General features: G+C 44.2%; 1 protein-coding gene across 1 annotated transcript in view; it reads right to left on the minus strand.

The window, feature by feature from the left end:
- The window catches only part of LOC109896368 (LHFPL tetraspan subfamily member 3 protein), a 32,400-nt gene extending 13,897 nt beyond the window's left edge, over nt 1-18,503 (minus strand). The window contains exon 1 of the mRNA XM_031831584.1: nt 17,064-18,503. Coding sequence (XP_031687444.1) covers nt 17,064-17,493 — 430 coding nt within the window. The 5' untranslated portion in view covers nt 17,494-18,503. The remainder of the gene's footprint in view (nt 1-17,063) is intronic.
- Between the last annotated feature and the right edge of the window lie 1,424 nt (nt 18,504-19,927).

Consider the following 19,927-nt stretch of genomic DNA (forward strand, 5'->3'; position numbering starts at 1 on the left):
CAGCGGGAATCTAACCCACCATCCTGATGTTTTTCTGTATGGGTGGCCCCAGCGGGAATCTAACCCACAATCCTGATGTTTTTCTGTATGAGTGGCCCCAGTAGGAATCTAACCCACAATCCTGATGTTTTTCTGTATGTGTGGCCCCAGCGGGAATCTAACCCACAATCCTGATGTTTTTCTGTATGGGTGGCCCCAGTGGGAATCTATCCCACCATCCTGATGTTTTTCTGTATGGGTGGCCCCAGTGGGAATCTAACCCACCATCCTGATGTTTTTCTGTATGTGTGGCCCCAGCGTGAATCTAACCCACAATCCTGATGTTTTTCTGTATGGGTGGCCCCAGCGGGAATCTAACCCACAATCCTGATGTTTTTCTGTATGGGTGGCCCCAGCGGGAATCTAACCCACAATCCTGATGTTTTTCTGTATGGGTGGCCCCAGCGGGAATCTAACCCACAATCCTGATGTTTTTCTGTATGGGTGGCCCCAGCGGGAATCTAACCCACAATCCTGATGTTTTTCTGTATGGGTGGCCCCAGCGGGAATCTGACCCACAATCCTGATGTTTTTCTGTATGGGTGGCCCCAGCGGGAATCTAACCCACAATCCTGATGTTTTTCTGTATGGGTGGCCCCAGCGGGAATCTAACCCACAATCCTGATGTTTTTCTGTATGGGTGGCCCCAGCGGGAATCTAACCCACAATCCTGATGTTTTTCTGTATGGGTGGCCCCAGCGGGAATCTAACCCACAATCCTGATGTTTTTCTGTATGGGTGGCCCCAGCGGGAATCTAACCCACAATCCTGATGTTTTTCTGTATGGGTGGCCCCAGCGGGAATCTAACCCACAATCCTGATGTTTTTCTGTATGGGTGGCCCCAGCGGGAATCTAACCCACCATCCTGATGTTGCTGTGCTCTACCCACTAGGCCATGCAGGACCATGCTCTTGTATTTGCAGGACAGATATCTTCCATTTCTTCATTTATATTAAAAAAAGCTAAACTCATGTCATTACTGTCTCCCAAGGCAGCATAGTGTAGTTTATCGTGAAATGCAACAACAAAATGACCCATTCAACCCATTGTCAGACATAGGAATATAAAAAAACATCTGTCTTTTTCATCACTACATGAATCATTATGATAATCCTCATAGGCATAAATATTGTTTTCCTGGTTTTAAATCCCTCTATGAAAGCCCACTGACGGACCCCCTCTGGTTTAAATCCCTCTATGAAAGCCCACTGACGGACCCCCTCTGGTTTAAATCCCTCTATGAAAGCCCACTGACGGACCCCCTCTGGTTTAAATCCCTCTATGAAAGCCCACTGACGGACCCCCTCTGGTTTAAATCCCTCTATGAAAGCCCACTGACTGACCCCCTCTGTTTTAAATCCCTCTATTAAAGCCCACTGACGGACCCCCTCTGGTTTAAATCTCTCTATGAAAGCCCACTGACGGACCCCCTCTGGTTTAAATCTCTCCATGAAAGCCCACTGACGGACCTCCTCTGGTTTAAATCCCTCTATGAAAGCCCACTGACGGACCCCCTCTGGTTTAAATCTCTCTATGAAAGCCCACTGACGGACCCCCTCTGGTTTAAATCTCTGTATGAAACTTGCTATCTGACTCTCAGAGCACATTGTTACAGGGCTCCATTTTAAAGGATTCCATTTTCTTCTTCTTCATTGGCTGATTGCTCCCAACACATAGGAATCCCCACCCAGATGACTACTATAAAATGGTGGAAGCCGTCAATGGCAAAGTCCATGCTAAACGGGTTATATCCATGACAACAGGCTCTGATATAAAGTTGCAGAAATGCCATGTGCGTCCACTTATATCAGTGCTTTCATAACAACCTAACCATTACGAAACTTCTATTCGATCAAATAAGCCACACACAGCAAATCAGCAATAACATTTTTTGTTGACACTCATTGATCTCCGTACAAAAATTCCTTATTTTCATGGACAGATTTTGGGCGGACTAAAACCTCTTGCGTCACCTCTTCCTGACTCTCTCAGGTAGCCGAGAGAGTCACACACTCCTGACGCTGTGACAGAGGACAACATGAATCACACAGCCAGCTCTCTCTCTCTCATTTTCCCCTTCCTCTCTTTAATTCCCTCATTCTCTCTCTCGATCGGTCACTCTTTCATCGCATCTCATGAGTAAACCCAACCCTGCCATATGCCTCAATCCCTCTAAAGAGTCACGGACACTCACACTCAACCCCTCGCTCAGATATGACAAGCCCTTTATCATACTCATAAAGAGCTGTAGTATTACAGTAGCCTGACACATTGCACAGAGGACACTGTCTCCCATGAACCTCTAGGGCAGAAGAGCAGAAGAGGTGATTGGGAACAGGTGTTACAATTAACTACCGGCGGCAGACCCGCCGAGTATCGAGCGCATGCCAACGAGGAGCCACAGTGACAAGAAATGCAGCCTCACAGGGAAAACAACAATTGTTGACACACTGTGTAATCATGTGAGTAGAAGAAAATAAAAAATCAACCAAATAATGTTTTGATGCGCTTCCATGAGAGGGAATGAGTAGTAGTATAACCTGAGTAGTAGTAGTATAGTATCATAAAGTAACAAGGCTTTTTGGACGGGACCCAGCTACAGACTGGGAACTGCTTACTGACTGTGCTGAATGAGCAGCAATAGAAAAGCAATTTCCTCCACTCTGATGGAGAGCTACAAGCCTCCAAGATAATTCCCCCACAGGGTTACTTCTTCATCACTAATCAACCCAGGTGTCTCATCAATGCTTGATGTCTAACAAAAATCCCTTCCCTGAGTTTTTAGTTGAACAGAAAGAGACGGGCCCTAGTATAGCCTCATCCTCTCCCCATTAGATTAGAAAAACTTCCTCACTATTCAGCGTGGATCCTTCCTTTCTTTCCCAAGTTCCTCAGATGTGGTGACAGGGTTCTGGAAGTGGAAGATGGCTAAGGCAGTTCAGGTGAATATTCTAGATGTCCTCGTTTCTTTTTTCCCACCCGGCTCCGTTTGAAGTTGGCTGATGGGATTGTTTTAATATTCCTCTGATCTGGGCTGACGGAAGGGTACATGTGATGTGATCCTCTCTCTACTGCTTGGAGATCAGTTTGGAAGTACCAAGCTGACTAATGATGGACTGAGAGAGGAGGGGATACAGGGAGTGATCTTGCACAGTTACTTTATACAACCGTCTCTGTTGTGCTGTAATCATGAAAATAACATTCAGCTGAAGTGGGAAGAGACTGTTGAATGGGACAATAGTGAGAATCTGGAAGCAGTGTGTCACAGAGAGTGGAATACTGAAATAATTGTGGAATTTAAAAGTTGTTTATAAAGCTGAAAATGTCTACAGAGTGAGAGATGTGAGTGGTTGAATCTAGTTTCCAAGCTAAATGATGGACTGTCAGTCGTTTCATTGTCTGTGTAGGGGGCCAGACACATCATGTCTCTCTCTGCCCACTCTGATCTTATGTCATGATGATCAACAAGAGTGATCAGCAGGAGCTTGGTGAGCAGTGATGAATGGCAGAGCTGTATCAGAGGGAAGGCTTTGATGCCAACTAGTGCCCATGGGGCGAGGGCAGCAGGGAACGGCTTAAAGGGCAGACTGGTCGATATCAAGCTGGTTGCCATGGAGACACACTTTTTAACTCTAGCGGTGCCTTCCCAGCAGGAACCTCTTTGACCACTACACCAGTCTCCGCCCGCCGTGTCCGAGAGTTCCTGCCCATCTCACAGCAACACGATAGGGAGAGGCAGGAAGCGAGCGAGTAGTGTGCCGTTTCCATGGCAACCCAGGGGAGTGAGCGAGCCAAGCTCGGAAAGAATATTGACTACAGAGCTGGCAGCGAACAACGGTTAAACAGTGCATCTCTCTCTCAGCTACGCATCCTCCGAGCCGTAACCCTCATAAACAGGTCCATGTAAACGTACTGGGTTACAGCTAGATCAACACCGCAACACAAAAATAACTTAACTACAATGCTAAACCAGAAGCTGTAACATAGACGATCTCACGAAAGTATCTCATTAAAGAGAAGTATGGTGTTTGAACCCAGGGGAGATTGTATAATAAGTCACAAGTGCAGCAATGCACACAGAACGTGTCCTCATCCAGACTCCCTGGAGTATCAACCACACGTTCCCGGAGACCAATATATTGCGCTAAATTTTTCAGATAACAACCTCTGCTGTTGTGCTGCTCCGCGAGTGCCGAAGCCATTTGATGTCCTCACAACACAGACCTCATTTGTACAAGTTTTTTTTTTACCATGGTCTTGGCAAGGCTCGCTTTGAAAGAAACACTCTGTCAACATCATTAGCTGTTTCTTTCACAGCGGGAACATTGTTCCTTAAAACCAGCTCCGCTCGGTACTACCAGTCCTTTTAGATATTGCACCAATTAATACAAATGGCTTGTCTTACAGAGATCCATTCCCTTTAAATATACACACTGGTCCCATTTCACATACATTTCACACACTTGGTTGAGTTATAAACTAACGTATATTTAACGTGAAATCAAAAAATGTCACCACCTTATTGGTTCTAGGTTCAAAGTTGGTTGAAAAAAATATGAAATGCCCATACATTGATGACTTTTTGCAAATCCAATCAGTTTTCCACATTGATTCAACGTCACCCCAATGATTTTTATAAATTGAAATGACATGGTAACAACATTGATTCAACCAGTTTTTGCCTGGTGGCTAATTTCCCATTCACATGGCTGCACTTGCCTTCCTTCATCCCCAAGCGATGTTAGTGCTTACTTAACAATGACAGGGTGCTCCAGGAAAACCATCCCTGCTGGTCGTTTATTAGACCCCTATGCCAGGTCCCGGTCTCTGTGGCTGGCTAGAAATAGGCTGTCATGTTTCCCTTCAACTCTGGGGTCAGCTGACCACCTACATCTTCACAGGCTGCTTCTCCCAGACGGGGAGAGACTTGGTGATCGCTAGGGTAATACATACGGGAGGCACGGCAATATGCCAGCCAAGCCCAGGAAAACCCAATCCATAATGATGCATTGATTGATGAGCAGATTAAAATGATGAGTGTCGAAGTGCGGAGAGATGATGAGGCGGCCATATGGGATAACATGGAGAAGGAGATTGCCCTCAGGGCTTGGGTTTTTGGTTTACGGTTTGAAGAGGTGGTCAAAACAATGACTGATTGATTAGCCATGGGTCAGGAGTAGCAGGGGAGGAAGAGAGAGACCGGATGAGTAGGATGAGGCGTACACGCTCCCACACAGTGGATGGCTGCCCAGGTCCAGCACATCAGGGGAGGAAGAGAGAGACCGGATGAGTAGGATGAGGCGTACACGCTCCAACACAGTGGATGGCTGCCCAGGTCCAGCACATCAGGGGAGGAAGAGAGAGACCGGATGAGGCGTACACGCTCCAACACAGTGGATGGCTGCCCAGGTCCAGCACATCAGGGGAGGAAGAGAGAGACCGGATGAGTAGGATGAGGTGTACACGCTCCAACACAGTGGATGGCTGCCCAGGTCCAGCACATCAGGGGAGGAAGAGAGAGACCGGATGAGTAGGATGAGGCGTACACGCTCCAACACAGTGGATGGCTGCCCAGGTCCAGCACATCAGGGGAGGAAGAGAGAGACCGGATGAGTAGGATGAGGCGTACACGCTCCAACACAGTGGATGGCTGCCCAGGTCCAGCACATCAGGGGAGGAAGAGAGAGACCGGATGAGTAGGATGAGGCGTACACGCTCCAACACAGTGGATGGCTGCCCAGGTCCAGCACATCAGGGGAGGAAGAGAGAGACCGGATGAGTAGGATGAGGCGTACATGCTCCAACACAGTGGATGGCTGCCCAGGTCCAGCACATCAGGGGAGGAAGAGAGAGACCGGATGAGTAGGATGAGGCGTACATGCTCCAACACAGTGGATGGCTGCCCAGGTCCAGCACATCAAAGGATTTGCCCTATGTCCTCCTTTGATTGACGTGGAAATTTAAAATGGATGCCACAGGCGAGGACTGAGAAGTAATGAATAAAAAAGTTAAAGGTCTCTGAAAACTTTGGCCAGTACGAGACGAGTCACCACTGCCCACACAGTCAGATATCAAGCACACAGTCTCTTAAAGATGAGCAGTTTACAGGTGGCGTTGTTGTTTTCTAGACCTGAGTAACTGGGCCAAGTAGTCTTACCCTCGCTGCATCTCATTCATTCCCCATTAATCACCCAACAACAGAACAGCCAGGTGTCATAACCAGCCGGTTGGAGAGACTGATGATGACAGAAACAGGAACTGCGCGACAGTCTCTTAACAAAGCAAACTTAGACACACCAACATCACACACACACACGATGCTGCTGCTGCCGCCTCGCTGCTTTTTTAATGGTTCACCATGCCCTTGTCCCTCCCTCCCTCTTCCCTTCCTCTCTCTGGAAGAGGGGGATAAATCAAACGCCTGTCTCCTTTGCTTGGCTCTGGTGATCTAGAAGATAAACACAGTTTGGAAATCTATAAAGCCAACTCCTCTGAACGCTGGCTGGGACATAGAGACTGGAGGAGACATGGGGGTCAATACATCTATGGCCTATCACTACTTAGACTACAACAACACTGTCTGGACTGATGGATCAAACAGCGTTTTTATTTAACAGGTTGAGAGCAGAATGTCTGGTGGTGAGATGCTGTATGGAGGACATGGTGTTGATGGTATCCTCAATGAAATTCTCAATGAAATTATCATATATACAGACAACAAATTCCAATTGGCTATACTAAAACTCTTTAACATGATGCTTAGCTCTGGCATCTTCCCCAATATTTGGAACCAAGGACTGATCACCCCAATCCACAAAAGTGGAGACAAATTTCACCCCAATAATAATAATAATTATTATTTACCTTTATTTAAATAGGCAAGTCAGTTAAGAACAAATTCTTAACTGGGATAGGCGTCAACAGCAACCTTGGGAAAATCCTCTGCATTATCATTACCTGCAGACTCGTACATTTCCTAAGTGAAAACAATGTACTGGGCAAATGTAAAATTGGCTTTTTACTAAATTATTGTACGACAGACCACGTATTCACCCTGCACACCCTATTTGACAAACAAACAAACCAAAACAAAGGCAAAGTCATGCTTTGTTGATTTAAAAAAAAAGCCTTTGACTCAATTTGACATAAGGTTCTGCTATACAAATTGATAGAAAGTGGTGTTGGGGGAAAAACATACAACATAATAAAATCCATGTACACAAACAACAAGTGTGCGGTTAAAATAGGCAAAAACACACATTTCTTCCCACAGGGCCGTGGGGTGAGACAGGGATGCAGCTTAAGCCCCACCCTCTTCAACATATATATCAACAAATTGGCGAGGGCACTAGAATAGTCTGCAGCACCCGGCCTCACCCTACTAGAATCTGAAGTCAAATGTCTACTGTTTGCTGATGATCTGGTGCTTCTGTCTCCAACCAAGGAGGGCCTAAAGCAGCACCTAGATCTTGTGCACAGATTCTGCCAGACCTGGGCCCTAACAGTAAATCTCAGTAAGACCAAAATAATGGTGTTCCAAAAAAGGTCCAGTCGCCAGGACCACAAGCACAAATTCCGTCTACACACCATTGCCCTAGAGCACACAAAAAAACGATACATAACTTGTCCTAAACATCAGCGCCACAGGTAACTTCCACAAAGCTGTGAACGATCTGAGAGACAAGGCAAGAAGGGCATTCTATGCCATCAAAAGGAACATAAAATTCGACATACCAATTAGGATCTGGCAAAAAATACTTTAATCAGTTTAATCAGTCATTGCCCTTTATGGTTGTGAGGTCTGGGGTCTGCTCACCAACCAATCATTCACAAAATGGGACAAACACCAAATGGAGACTCTGCATGCAGAATTCTGTGTACAACGTAAAACACCAAATAATGCATGCAGAGCAGAATTAGGCAGATACCTGCTAATTATCAAAATCCAGAAAATAGCCGTTAAATTCTACAAACCACCTAAAAGGAAGCGATTCCCAAACCTTCCATAACAAAGCCATCACCTTCAGAGAGATTAACCTGGAGAAGAGTCCCCTAAGCAAGCTGGTCCTGGGGTTCTGTTCACAAACACAAACAGACCCCACAGAGCCCCAGGACAGCAACACAATTAGACTCAACCAAATCATGAGAAAACAAAAAGATAATTATTTCCAATGTGTCAAGTAATTAACAAAAAAACAGAGCAAACTAGAATGCTATTTGGCCCTTAACAGAGAGTACACAGTGGCAGAATACCTGACCACTGTTACTGACCCAAACTTAAGGAAAGCTTTGACTATGTACAGACTCAGTGAGCATAGCCTTGCTATTGAGAAAGGCCGCCGTAGGCAGACCTGGCTCTCAAGAGAAGACAGGCTATGTACACACTACACAAAATTAGGTGGAAACTGAGCTGCACTTCCTAACCTCCTGCCAAATGTATGACCATATTAGAGACACATATTTTCCTCAGATTACACAGATCCACAAAGAATTTGAAAACAAACCCGATTTTGATAAACTCCCATATCTACTGGGTGAAATACCACAGTGTGCCATCACAGCAGCTAGATTTGCGACCTGTTGCCACAAGAAAAGGGCAACCAGTGAAGAACAAACACCATTGTAAATGTATTTTAAATGTATTTTCCCTTTTGTACTTTAACCATTTGCACATCGTTATAACACTGTATATATACACATAATATGATATTTATAATATCTTTATTCTTTTGTATCTTCTGTGAGTGTAATGTTTACTGCTCATTTTTATTGTTTATTTCACTTTTGTTTATTATCTACTTCACTTGCTTTGGCAATGTTAACATATGTTTCAAATGCCAATAAAGCCCCTTGAATTGAATTGAAGGGGGGGGGGCTTGGATCCTCCCCCCAGGGCACATCATGACAGTTGTATTAAAGGTGTATTTCAGCATATACTGTTTGACTAGCTGCAGTAGGACAAACATAACAATTACAAGTCAATCGGGTCAACTTATTTTTGACACACTACTGCAGTTGATGATAGCTACTTCTACAAGTGACCTAAAATTAAGTTTTACATGTGGCATAAACCCATCTGCTTTAAATAAGTCAGCTTCTCTCACTATGATCAGTGATAGCTGAGTTGTATCAGAGAGAGAGAATGGAGAGAGAAAGTGAGAGACAGGCAGTATTTTCTCTTCTTGGGAGAAGCTTATGCTCCTTGAGATGATCACTTTCCCCTGCTAGGGGATTTGTCACTGATCCCTTGTGCAGTGGTGGGTAGCCTAGCTATTTAGTGACGCTCCCTTGGGGACGGATGATACATATGTAGGATATTAATTTGATCACCCTGTTGCAGGAGAACTTAACTGAAATGCAGGAAATGTAATTTGAGGTTTATTAAAAGCCTTCTGAAGTTTGTAATTTCCATTTTAGATTTGTACCTATGAAAAATGTATCAACTCCTACAAAAATGTCCATTAATTATAATACACATAATAATTCACATTTCCTGTTGCTGCAGGATTATTTTCCTGCTGTAGCATGCTGGCTCAAATTAATAGCCTACATCTGCACTGTAGCAGACTGAGCAAGATCTCTATTGCAGAGTAGAACATTTGCAGAGTAGAGCATTTGTAGATTGCTCATTCTACCCAAGATTACCCAGGTAGTGCTGGCAAATACTGCACACGCATAACTCCTGAAGGATAACTGTCAAATGTGTAGGAATACACAGACAATGCTGCATACAGCTGCACACACCTACACACACAGTAGACAAAAAGGTGTTAAACAAATCAAAATATTTGAGATTTGAGATTCTTCAAAGTAGCCACGCTTTGCCTTGATGAAAGCTTTGCACGCTTTTGGCATTCTCTCAACCAGCTTCATGAGGTAGTCACCTGGAATGCATTTCAATTAACAGATGTGCCTTGTTAAAAGTAAATTTGTGGAATTTCTTTCCTTCTTAATGCGTTTGAGCCAATCCGTTGTGTTGTGAGAAAGTAGGATTGGTATACAGAAGATAGCCCTATTTGGTAAAAGACCAAGCTATATTATGGCAAGAACAGCTCAAATAACCAAAGAGCAAGTACAGACCATCATTACTATTAAGACATGAAGGTCAGTCAATTCGGAACATTTCAAGAATTTCGAAAGTTTCTTCAAGCGCAGTCGCTTCAAGCGCTATGATGAAACTGGCTCTCATGAGGACCGCCACAGAAATGGAAGACCCAGATTTACCTCTGCTGCGGAACAGTTCATTAGAGTTACCAGCCTCAGAAATTGCAGCCAAAATATATGCTTCACGGAGTTGAAGTAACATACACATCTGAACATCAACTGTACAGAGGACTTGCTTGGGCCAAGAAACATGAGCAATGGACATTCGACCAGTGGAAGTCTGTCCTTTGGTCTAATTTGTCTAATTTGCACTTAGTGGGACTATCATTTGTTTATCCAAAGGACAATGACCCAACACACCTCCAGGCTGTGTATGGGCTATTTGACCCAGAAGGAGAGTGATGGAGTGCTGCATCAGATGACCTGGCCTCCACAATAACCTGACCTCAACCCAATTGAGATGGTTTGGGATGAGTTGGACCACAGAGTGAAGGAAAAGCAACCAACAATTGCTCAGCATATGTGGGAACTCCTTCAAGACTGTTGGAAAAGCATTCCAGGTGAAGCTGGTTGAGCGAATGCCAAGAGTGTGCAAAGCTGTCATCAAGGCAAAGGATGGCTACTTTGAAGAATCTCAAATCTAAAATCTATTTAGATTTGTTTAACACTTTTTTTGGTTACTACATGATTCCATGTGTTATTTCATAGTTTTGATTTCTTCACTATTATTCTACAATGTAGAAAATAGTAAAAAATAAAGTAAAACCCGTGTCCCTTAGTGCCTGGTCCCTCTGTGGTTCTTTATGATTTGCATGATTAGTACTGTTACTGAGCTGTAGCTTGCATCACCAACAGCAGACTGACACATACACCATGTGCATCCTGCAGGACCTCTAGGAAATGCTGTGTTATCTCTCCTGTGAGCTGTACCAGCGTCTCAGTCAGTCGACCAGTCCTAATCCCATTATTAAACCCCCCCCACCCCCCCACCCACCCACCCACCCACCCACCTGAGGCACCGAGGCTGACACCCCGGGAGAAAAGGTCCAGAAAGAAACAGCTCTTTAGGAAGCGCGACATGTACCGGGGAAAGCCTTCACCTGAAAAATTACAAAGTTCAATTTGTGGTTCAACTGTGCCAGTCTACAATGAAAATCCACTGATGCGCAGGAACCCACTTTAATAACTCGTAGAGCATTTAAATGCCTCTATTTTACTGGAAGTTGGTTTAATGATGCAGTAGAGTCAGAGTGCCTGTGGTTATGAAAGCTTGAATTTGACTCCAGAGAGGAACAGTGTATTGACAGATAGGCCTCCATCAAATATATTTAGCATTGCTCTGAATTTTCCCTGGCAGTATGGCTGATGCTTGCACTCCATACCAAGCAAATTCGATTGGCAGGAAATTGATCATAAGATAGTTGAGTGTTAGAACCCATTTTGAATGAGGCTATATTGTCCTCCCAGAGGACTAAATGTTCTTTAGGGATTTGCATTGTCATGCTATTTTAGATGTCTCTCTCTGGAATCAGCTGTCTTTCAAACCTCTCTTCTGCTGTACATTTGTCTCTTGTCACCTTCTTATCATCACCCTCTTAGATCTAATCATAAGTCAGTCACAGTTTAGTCCCAAAAGACCATGCAACTCTTCAATCAGAGATGTCACTCTCACTCTATTTCTAACAGGCCTAGCAAGTCCTCCATCACAGCTGCCAATCAAACTCATGAAAAATTTACAAGCTATTTTATCAAAGTCATGGTGTGCACCAATACGATCACAACATCTTTAAAACAATTTCCCGCATCTGAATAATAAGACTGCATATAAACCATCAGATCTAGTAATGAAATGTTATTGAAGCACAACCCAATAATGGCATCTACAGTCATTCTCTCCTCTTAGCACAAACCCATCTTATGGGTCATTGGCAGGTACAGGATGTGTCAGAATGACATCCTAAACTTGGCACTGTATCTGCCACCTCTAATCCACAGGAAGATACATAAAACACCTCCTGCTCTGACGCCTTCACACCTCCTGACGTACAACGTCTGCTTTCTGATTTATTTACCAGCTGACAGTTCTATTAAGAGGCATGCTATGCTGATCATTTGGGAGGTGGGTTTGAGAAATCACACATTTCATATCTGGCAGGCGCACCATCTAACTTCCTGATGACTGCATTGGAGGCTTAAGGGTCCATTGGCCCATTGTACATAACATTACACTCTAAAAGGATGGTGTGTGTGTGGCAGACAGCAGGGCCTGGACAGGTGCTTTGCAGATTGGGGATGGAACGGAGAGAGGGATGAGTTAAAGAGGAGAGGGATAGAGGGGTGGGCCCTTTTTCTCTCTCTCCCTCTCTGGAGATCTGTGGAGTATGCTGTGGGAGAGTGTCTGATCTGTGGAGTATGCTGTGGGAGAGTGTCTGATCTGTGGAGTATGCTGTGGGAGAGTCTCTGATCTGTGGAGTATGCTGTGGGAGAGTCTCTGATCTGTAGAGTATGCTGTGGGAGAGTCTCTGATCTGTAGAGTATGCTGTGGGAGAGTCTCTGATCTGTGGAGTATGCTGTGGGAGAGTCAATGGGCTTCCAAAGAGCTGGAGTAGTGGGCCGGCTTTCATCAGCCCCATTCACAACTCCTCCTGATGTCCCACCACACTACTTCTGCTGTCCTCTAAAACTCTGACTAATGTCTCTAGAGTGTGTGTGTGTGTGTGTGTGTGTGTGTGTGTGTGTGTGTGTGTGTGTGTGTGTGTGTGTGTGTGTGTGTGTGTGTGTGTGTGTGTGTGTGTGTGTGTGTGTGTGTGTGTGTGTGTGTGTGTGTGTGTGTGTGTGTGTGTGTGTGTGTGTGTGTGTGTGTGTGTGTGTGTGTGTGTGTGTGTGTGTGAGAGTAACTGGGACTCCCGTTTGGTCATGTTACATCATCTCCCGAATCATCTCAGGCCCAGCCAGCCAGTCCATCACGTTATCACTGACAGGAAGGATAAGAGCTGGTTGATGTCATTATCTATTGTATTGACTTTAGTGGTATTATGACACACACAGCAACTGCCCACTGGCTTTAGTGCACAACCTTGTAAAGTTGTGAGCGGAGAGGGAGGCTAAGCTCTCATTTATGGCTAGTCATATTCGGTTCAGAAAGGCTGGGCCCGAGCTTGAACTTCTAATGGCATGGCTTTCTTCCTGACCTCATCTCTTGATAGTACTTTTCAGCATCAATATTTTAACTCTTCTTCTCTCTGTTTTTTTTCTCCAAAACCTTCTTTGTGACCATCACTTTCCATTTTATTTAATGTGCTTTTATCTTTTGCTCCCTGCCGGTCTTCATCCCCTCCCTTAGTTGACATCTCTTATCCACCTCCTCTCTTTCCCCCAACAAGGCACCATGTGATGTCTCTCACTTGCCTCCATTTTAAAGAAGTGTGAGAAATGGAGAGCCACACTGTGCAAAGATCCCCAACAGCCACAGTACTGTATGAGTGCTGAACAGACTGTGTGTATTTAAATGCCAAATCATGCATTTTCATGCATAGGCACGAGTTGGCCCAATCCCCAGACTGAGGGATTGTGACAGACACCTATGATAAATTAAAGACACGGTAAAGAGTAGCACAAACACACTCAAACACTCACACACACCTGAATAAATAGACCAACAGACAGTACTGCCTGTAAGCAGCAGAGGAGCCAGACGGTGACAGCATATGTCTCCCATTAGTGAAGCTTTGTGCTGTTTTGTTCTGCACAGAAACCTCTGGATCAATAAACCACTAGCAACCAAATGGGCCTTTTAATGTTTGATGCTAATGCCAGCTTCCGTCTTGGGGACCCATTGGACCAGTACTGAGTGCAGCAATGTGCGGCCACTTACCCGTACGGGCAGCTTAGTGGTCCAAACAGAGCCAGGAAACAGGTCATTGAAATGCTTCCATAACGCACTCAAGAGCCCCCCTGGCTCCTTTGTTTGCTTGTGGAAGCCATATCCAAACTGAGCAAGGAGCCCCTGCCGAATACATGAATGATAATCACCTTCCTGCGTGTTCAGGCATTTGCCTTGGTGAGGGTGGGAAATAGGGATGGTCAGCGGAGTTCTTGTTTCCATCCAGGATGGCAAGCCGAGCACCAATCTGCTTCCTCACTAGAGCCAGACAGGCAGGCATTGTCATGCTGCCAGAGCCGACTCATCCATCACATCCTCCACTAGAGTGGAGAAGCGCCTGGCATTTGGTGGAAGTTGTCACAGGATGATTGTGATTATCATCGACCGACCATGCAGTGTGGTTGTCATGGAGGGGGCTTCCTGTCAGTCTTAGTTTGGGAGTTAATTGGTCCGCAGTGATCGGGGTGGTCAAGGCGACGCAAGGGGGGAGAGAGGGAGGATGGAGGGAGGCAGGGCGGATGGTCCAGCTGCTCCAGTTTGCAGGCAGCTACTGGGCTGAGTGAAGACTGGGCATGTCTACCTGAGAAGTGCTGTGTGCAGTGGGCCAGTTAAGCAGATTATTCAAGAGTGTTAATAGTAGTAAGGAGACAGACTTCTTTGGGTATTGTATTGCTGTGGCGGGAACATGTCAGTTGGTTTCATGTACATTTCCTTCTGGCGTTGCTGTTCAAATGCCTACAGGTAGATTGTTCTCATCAGACGTTCATCCTCTCCTCTGCTTTTAAGGAGAGGTGCATCTTCGCTATGAGCCGTCTTTGGCAGACACTCACAACAGCCAGTTGGTCCTGGATAGAAGTCTGACTACACTGAGCCTAGAAGGATTTGACAATCATGCCTGGGATCTCTGGCTGCAATGAGAAAATAAAAGTACAATATATTTCCATTTACTACTCCCCAGGAATGTCTTAATAGCCCATTTCACAGTGACCTCAACATGGCATGGACTGTTGAGTTGATAAAACATATTTGTCACCTGTATTTTTGGAGAATCTCAGTGGTGAAAAGGCCCCATAACTAGGCAGAGATCGTCAAAAATAATTATCTTAATTTAAATTACGTAAATATTTACAATATGTTTAGTAGTGTGTTTTTTGGCATCATACAGGCCGTGTTAGTCAGTTTGTTGATCACCCCCCTGTATAGTCTGAACATGATCAGATCTGTACCGTATTATGAAGACCGTATCCAGAACATCTCAGAGTAGGCCTGCTGATCTAGGATCTGTCCATATAATCATACTCATGATGATCTAAAATGCAAAACCGATCCTAGATCAGCACTCCTACCCTGAGAATCATTTTGTGGATACCAACCAAGCGGTCACCATTGAGGGATAAGCAGTGTCTTTCTTTCATGTGGAAAAACAAGGTGCTGATATAAACACCCTGGCTGTGTTCATTGGGCAGGGCTTCCGTTTGAACTCAGTCTGGGACGAGAATGCTGTGGAATCCTCCAGATAATCTCCATGCTGGTGTTTGTGTTCAACATGAATATACAGCGAGGCTCCTGCAGCTGTACAGACGGATGGTGTTGTGGGTCTCAGACCAACATCTGTCAAGCAGCATTAACACCCATTCATTATGTTTTTTAAATCAGTGGTTTGTGTTACTTGTTACAGAGATGAGTTGAAGGATCGTTGCCTTTGATGGATCACTCGATGATTGTATGCACTCGCTTTAAAGCCACAACCTGGAGTCTGTGTGCATTCTTTACCAGCTTAAATTCTGCAAAGTAACTTTCACTGTGATGCTTGTTTACAAGCTTGGGTAAATTCTGATGTATGAGAGAGCATTACATGCAGACTACACCACTGGAGTGCGTCCGCATGCCACTGGGATTTTGTCTATCTGACAAGATGCAATCATGACATGCAGGTTAAAACTCAAATCAACTGTGCATCAATTATATTAATCTTGGGTGGGTTCCAAACACATGAAATGTTAATGGATATTTAGCTGGGAGATTAACATTGGGTTGTTATTTTACCTAACATTCATATGGTCCTCCTTTAAGATGGGTATTTGTAGAATGTTGACCTGGAGTCAGACATCATCTTGTGTTTCTCTACTCCAAGGACTCATCTACAGATAAAAAGGGAAACCTAGTTGGTGTTCAGTTATCTTTAATTCATCTCTTATCGTGTATTTTTCAAGCATCTGTGTGGGTTTGTATCTTCCTGATATACAATAAGGAGGGGACTTGCAGCACCTGCAGCATCTGAAATAGAACCACGTTTGCGCTTGACACGTGCGTGTGTACATTTATTTTTGCAAGGTTTTTTACATGCAACTTGGCCGGTGTGGTTTGCGTGTCTGGCTGTATTTTGTGTAGTTGTCTTTGCTCCATTAATAGATGTGTTAAAGATAGTGTGACAGTGTATGGTGATTTAAGACAGATAAACAAACATGGCTGTCATCTGCAAGGAGCTTTTGCTCATTTTATAGAAATATATTTGCTTAACCTACGTACTTAACCCCCGACATTGATCATGCACATAAAACTGACGTCAAGTATAACACTATCCCCGCCCGTTTTGCAAAAAAAATCTAAGGGATTGAGCTGGAGAAATGTAACCACTCTAAAATTCACAGACAGAGCTATAGATGCAAGGACTAACCACCAATGATATCGAAAGCATAGTTTTAACCATGTTTTTAGGCTATACCGTGTTTGTTTACATTTACGTTGTTTATCAACATTGGAGTAAAACAAGTTTATATTTAGGGTTCTGATGGGGCACAACAGTTGAACTAAACTCATGAGGCATGTATCAGTTATATTCATCAAGAATCAATTAGCAGCCTATAATTTACAAGTCCAAGAATGGATGTAGCAACTAATGATTCTAGCTTTAACACATTGTTATAATTGCTCCTACCTGGCTGATTGAACAGCTGGAATACAGAGATCTCTCTCTGGTTGTAGAACTGCTGAAGTTCTGAACTCCTTTACCAATATGCAGACGGGGGAACTTACCCGCAGCCAGCTGTATCCAGCCGCAGATCTTGTAGACCGTGCCTGTGCTGCAGAAGAAGAAGAGCGTGAAGCAGCCGATGCATCCGATGACCAGCGCCATGGACATCCCGATGAAGACGGACGCGGCTTTGAAGGCGCCGGAAGGGATCGTGCTGAACTCCATGAAACTGCCCTGGCACGTCAGGTCCCGGGACAGCCCGTTTCCGATGCAGTAGTGGAAGAGGCCGAAGTAACCGGCCTGCGGCGTGTCCATCCCGTCTCCGATCCAGTAGGGCTGGATAAAGCACACCACGTTGACTATAGCGAAGAGGATGGTGAAGATGGCCCACAGAACCCCGATAGCGCGGGAGTTCCTCACATAGTTGGTCTGGTATATTTTGGCAGCCTCGGAAGCGGGAAGCATGGTTGTTGGAGCCCCAGGCACCATCATTCAATCTCTAAAGGTTTTTACATTTACGAACTGTTCACACACAGAGCTTTAATCAAGCACAAAACACATCCCGGCCGCGTCAATGTGACATGATATCCCCGACTAAACTGCTCCCCTCTGGGCGAGTGTTCAGCCTACTAAAGCCTTGCAGCTTGCACTGTGCTTGGGTCCGCCACCGTTTTCCTTATCTTTATTGAATGGTAGGCTGGGTATCCGAGAGATATTACTAATAATACTGAGGAGGAATCTTCTGAATGAATGATCACTGAGATAACAGCATGTAATAATCACCGGGTGTTAATTCGAAACGGCCATAGTAGGCTAAACAAGCATCCTTACGGTCAGAACTGCATTCGATTGAGGGCGCACAGAGATGAATAATCAATGAAAAATGCTACAATCCACCGACAGCAGCTGAGATCCCCATTCACAGACGTGGCCACTACCGTAGTGGTCAAGGCTACAACCTCATCTTCCACCGAATGCCGATTTTCCCGAGGTGTCGGAGGTGCATTTAACTGAGATGATGAAGTCGCGAGTGTTGACAATCTGCTCACTGTGCATGATGTGCTCTGCGTCCATATTTGACCAAAGAACACCTGTATTCCAGGCAGGCGCAGTCCGACTGTCACAACCGATAGGCCTATCAAAGCCCCTCTGATAAAGCACCATGCGCAATACAGCCTATCCCCTAATCCCACTCTCTCATGCCCCAGTGCAATGATGGAATGGGAGACATCTGAAATAAAATCGTTAAATCTAAAAAGCAACACTCCTATTTGATTTAGTCTAGGTTGGCTCTGACCTTCGAGGCAGAATATTGAAGTTTCAGCTTTCTCTCTCTCTCTCTCGGTGTTGATCTGTGTCCACCGAAATAGAATGGTTTCAGTCGCACATCAAGACGCTCTGGTGTTTAGCTCACAGTGAGCAAGTGCACATCAACATCAAAGGCAGGCTATAAAACTCAGCCCTGCGACATGGCATTTTATCACGAAGTCGTGATATAGGCTAATTGGCTAAACTTAATCATGACTGCAATGGCTGGGTAATCACTATAAATGCATCATCTGTTTGATAGCCTACTCCAAGTCTCCAACTGTGTGTGCTATGCAGCGGGCAACAGTATGCACAGTGCTCAGTGGTTAGGTTGACTTGATGTTCTTCTTGTTGATCAATTGATGATTCTGAAGTGGCTTTGACTGCTCTGCCAGTACCTCCTCTCAGTGCAGTCTATTCTTCTTCAGTATTAACCTTCTCAAAGCTGCATGTGGCATATTTCTTCCCACGGCACGGCGAGGTAGCCTATAGGCATAACAAGAAAAACAAACGTGTACACAGGCATGAAAACATTTTATGTTCATTATTTAGGAGGTTACAATTATTGTGCAGCTGAGAAAATAACTTTATATTTACAGTAGCATACCTATTAGTTTATGAATGGCGTAAGGACAAATTGAATCATTCTCAATGTGAAAAAAATAAAAATAAAATTACAAACTTCATAGCTGTAAAAGATGACAAGGTGACCATTCACACAGACTCTGAGCAAAGTGTGTGTTCAGGTTTCTTAGATGGGTGACCCGTTGAAATCATGAAAACTATGAAACCTTGCGCTAGAATGATGTCTGTCATTCTGTCAATTATAATTCAGCAATCTAACTTTTGGTATGAAAAGGAAGTTATTGTCAGTTTAAAAAAAATATATAATAACCATGTTAACATGTATTTCTCGAAAAGCAAATGTATAGTACTGTCCCAATTCCAACGAATGGTGTTTGAATAGTGGCATATGGACCTTTTTTTCAGCTACAAAAATGCTCAAATTAAACCTTTAATCAGTTTAAATGTAATTTAATTCATTCGATATTCTAAAAATACATAGAAATATGTTGCTGTAGTTGTTCATAACATCTCAAAATAAATTCTAGAGGCTATGTATCACATAAAACAGCATAGGATGATGGTGGAAGGACTTAGAGGGAAATAACAAGGGTGACGGGAAGGATAGAAAGAAAGGACCATGACATGTAAGAAAGAGAGAATAGAAACATTTATGATTTTTTTTTAACGAATTCATGAAAAGGGACAGCATTTGGGGAATAATAGAGGTGTTCCAGGATCAATTAAAAGGTGTGCAGACTCATTTTAGTTAGATTTTTACCAAGAGCTTGGAATCTCCCCAAATCAATATTCATAGGGCATGGGGTGAGTCTAGTATAAGGTTTTTGTTACGACATGGTGAAAACTGAGCGTGTTTTATACAGTATATAGGCCTAAGCCTTTACAAAGTCGGATAGATGATTTCACAATAAGTGCCAGGTGAAGTGAGACATTAATGCATTTCTAATGAGACAATGTTGTCCCACGTCATCTACTAACTAGCCTGTAGTGTCCCGCTGTAAACGCTATATCATAAGTAAGGGTTCTGATGTTG

Source organism: Oncorhynchus kisutch, linkage group LG9, assembly GCF_002021735.2.
Source record: "Oncorhynchus kisutch isolate 150728-3 linkage group LG9, Okis_V2, whole genome shotgun sequence".
Lineage (NCBI taxonomy): Eukaryota > Metazoa > Chordata > Actinopteri > Salmoniformes > Salmonidae > Oncorhynchus > Oncorhynchus kisutch.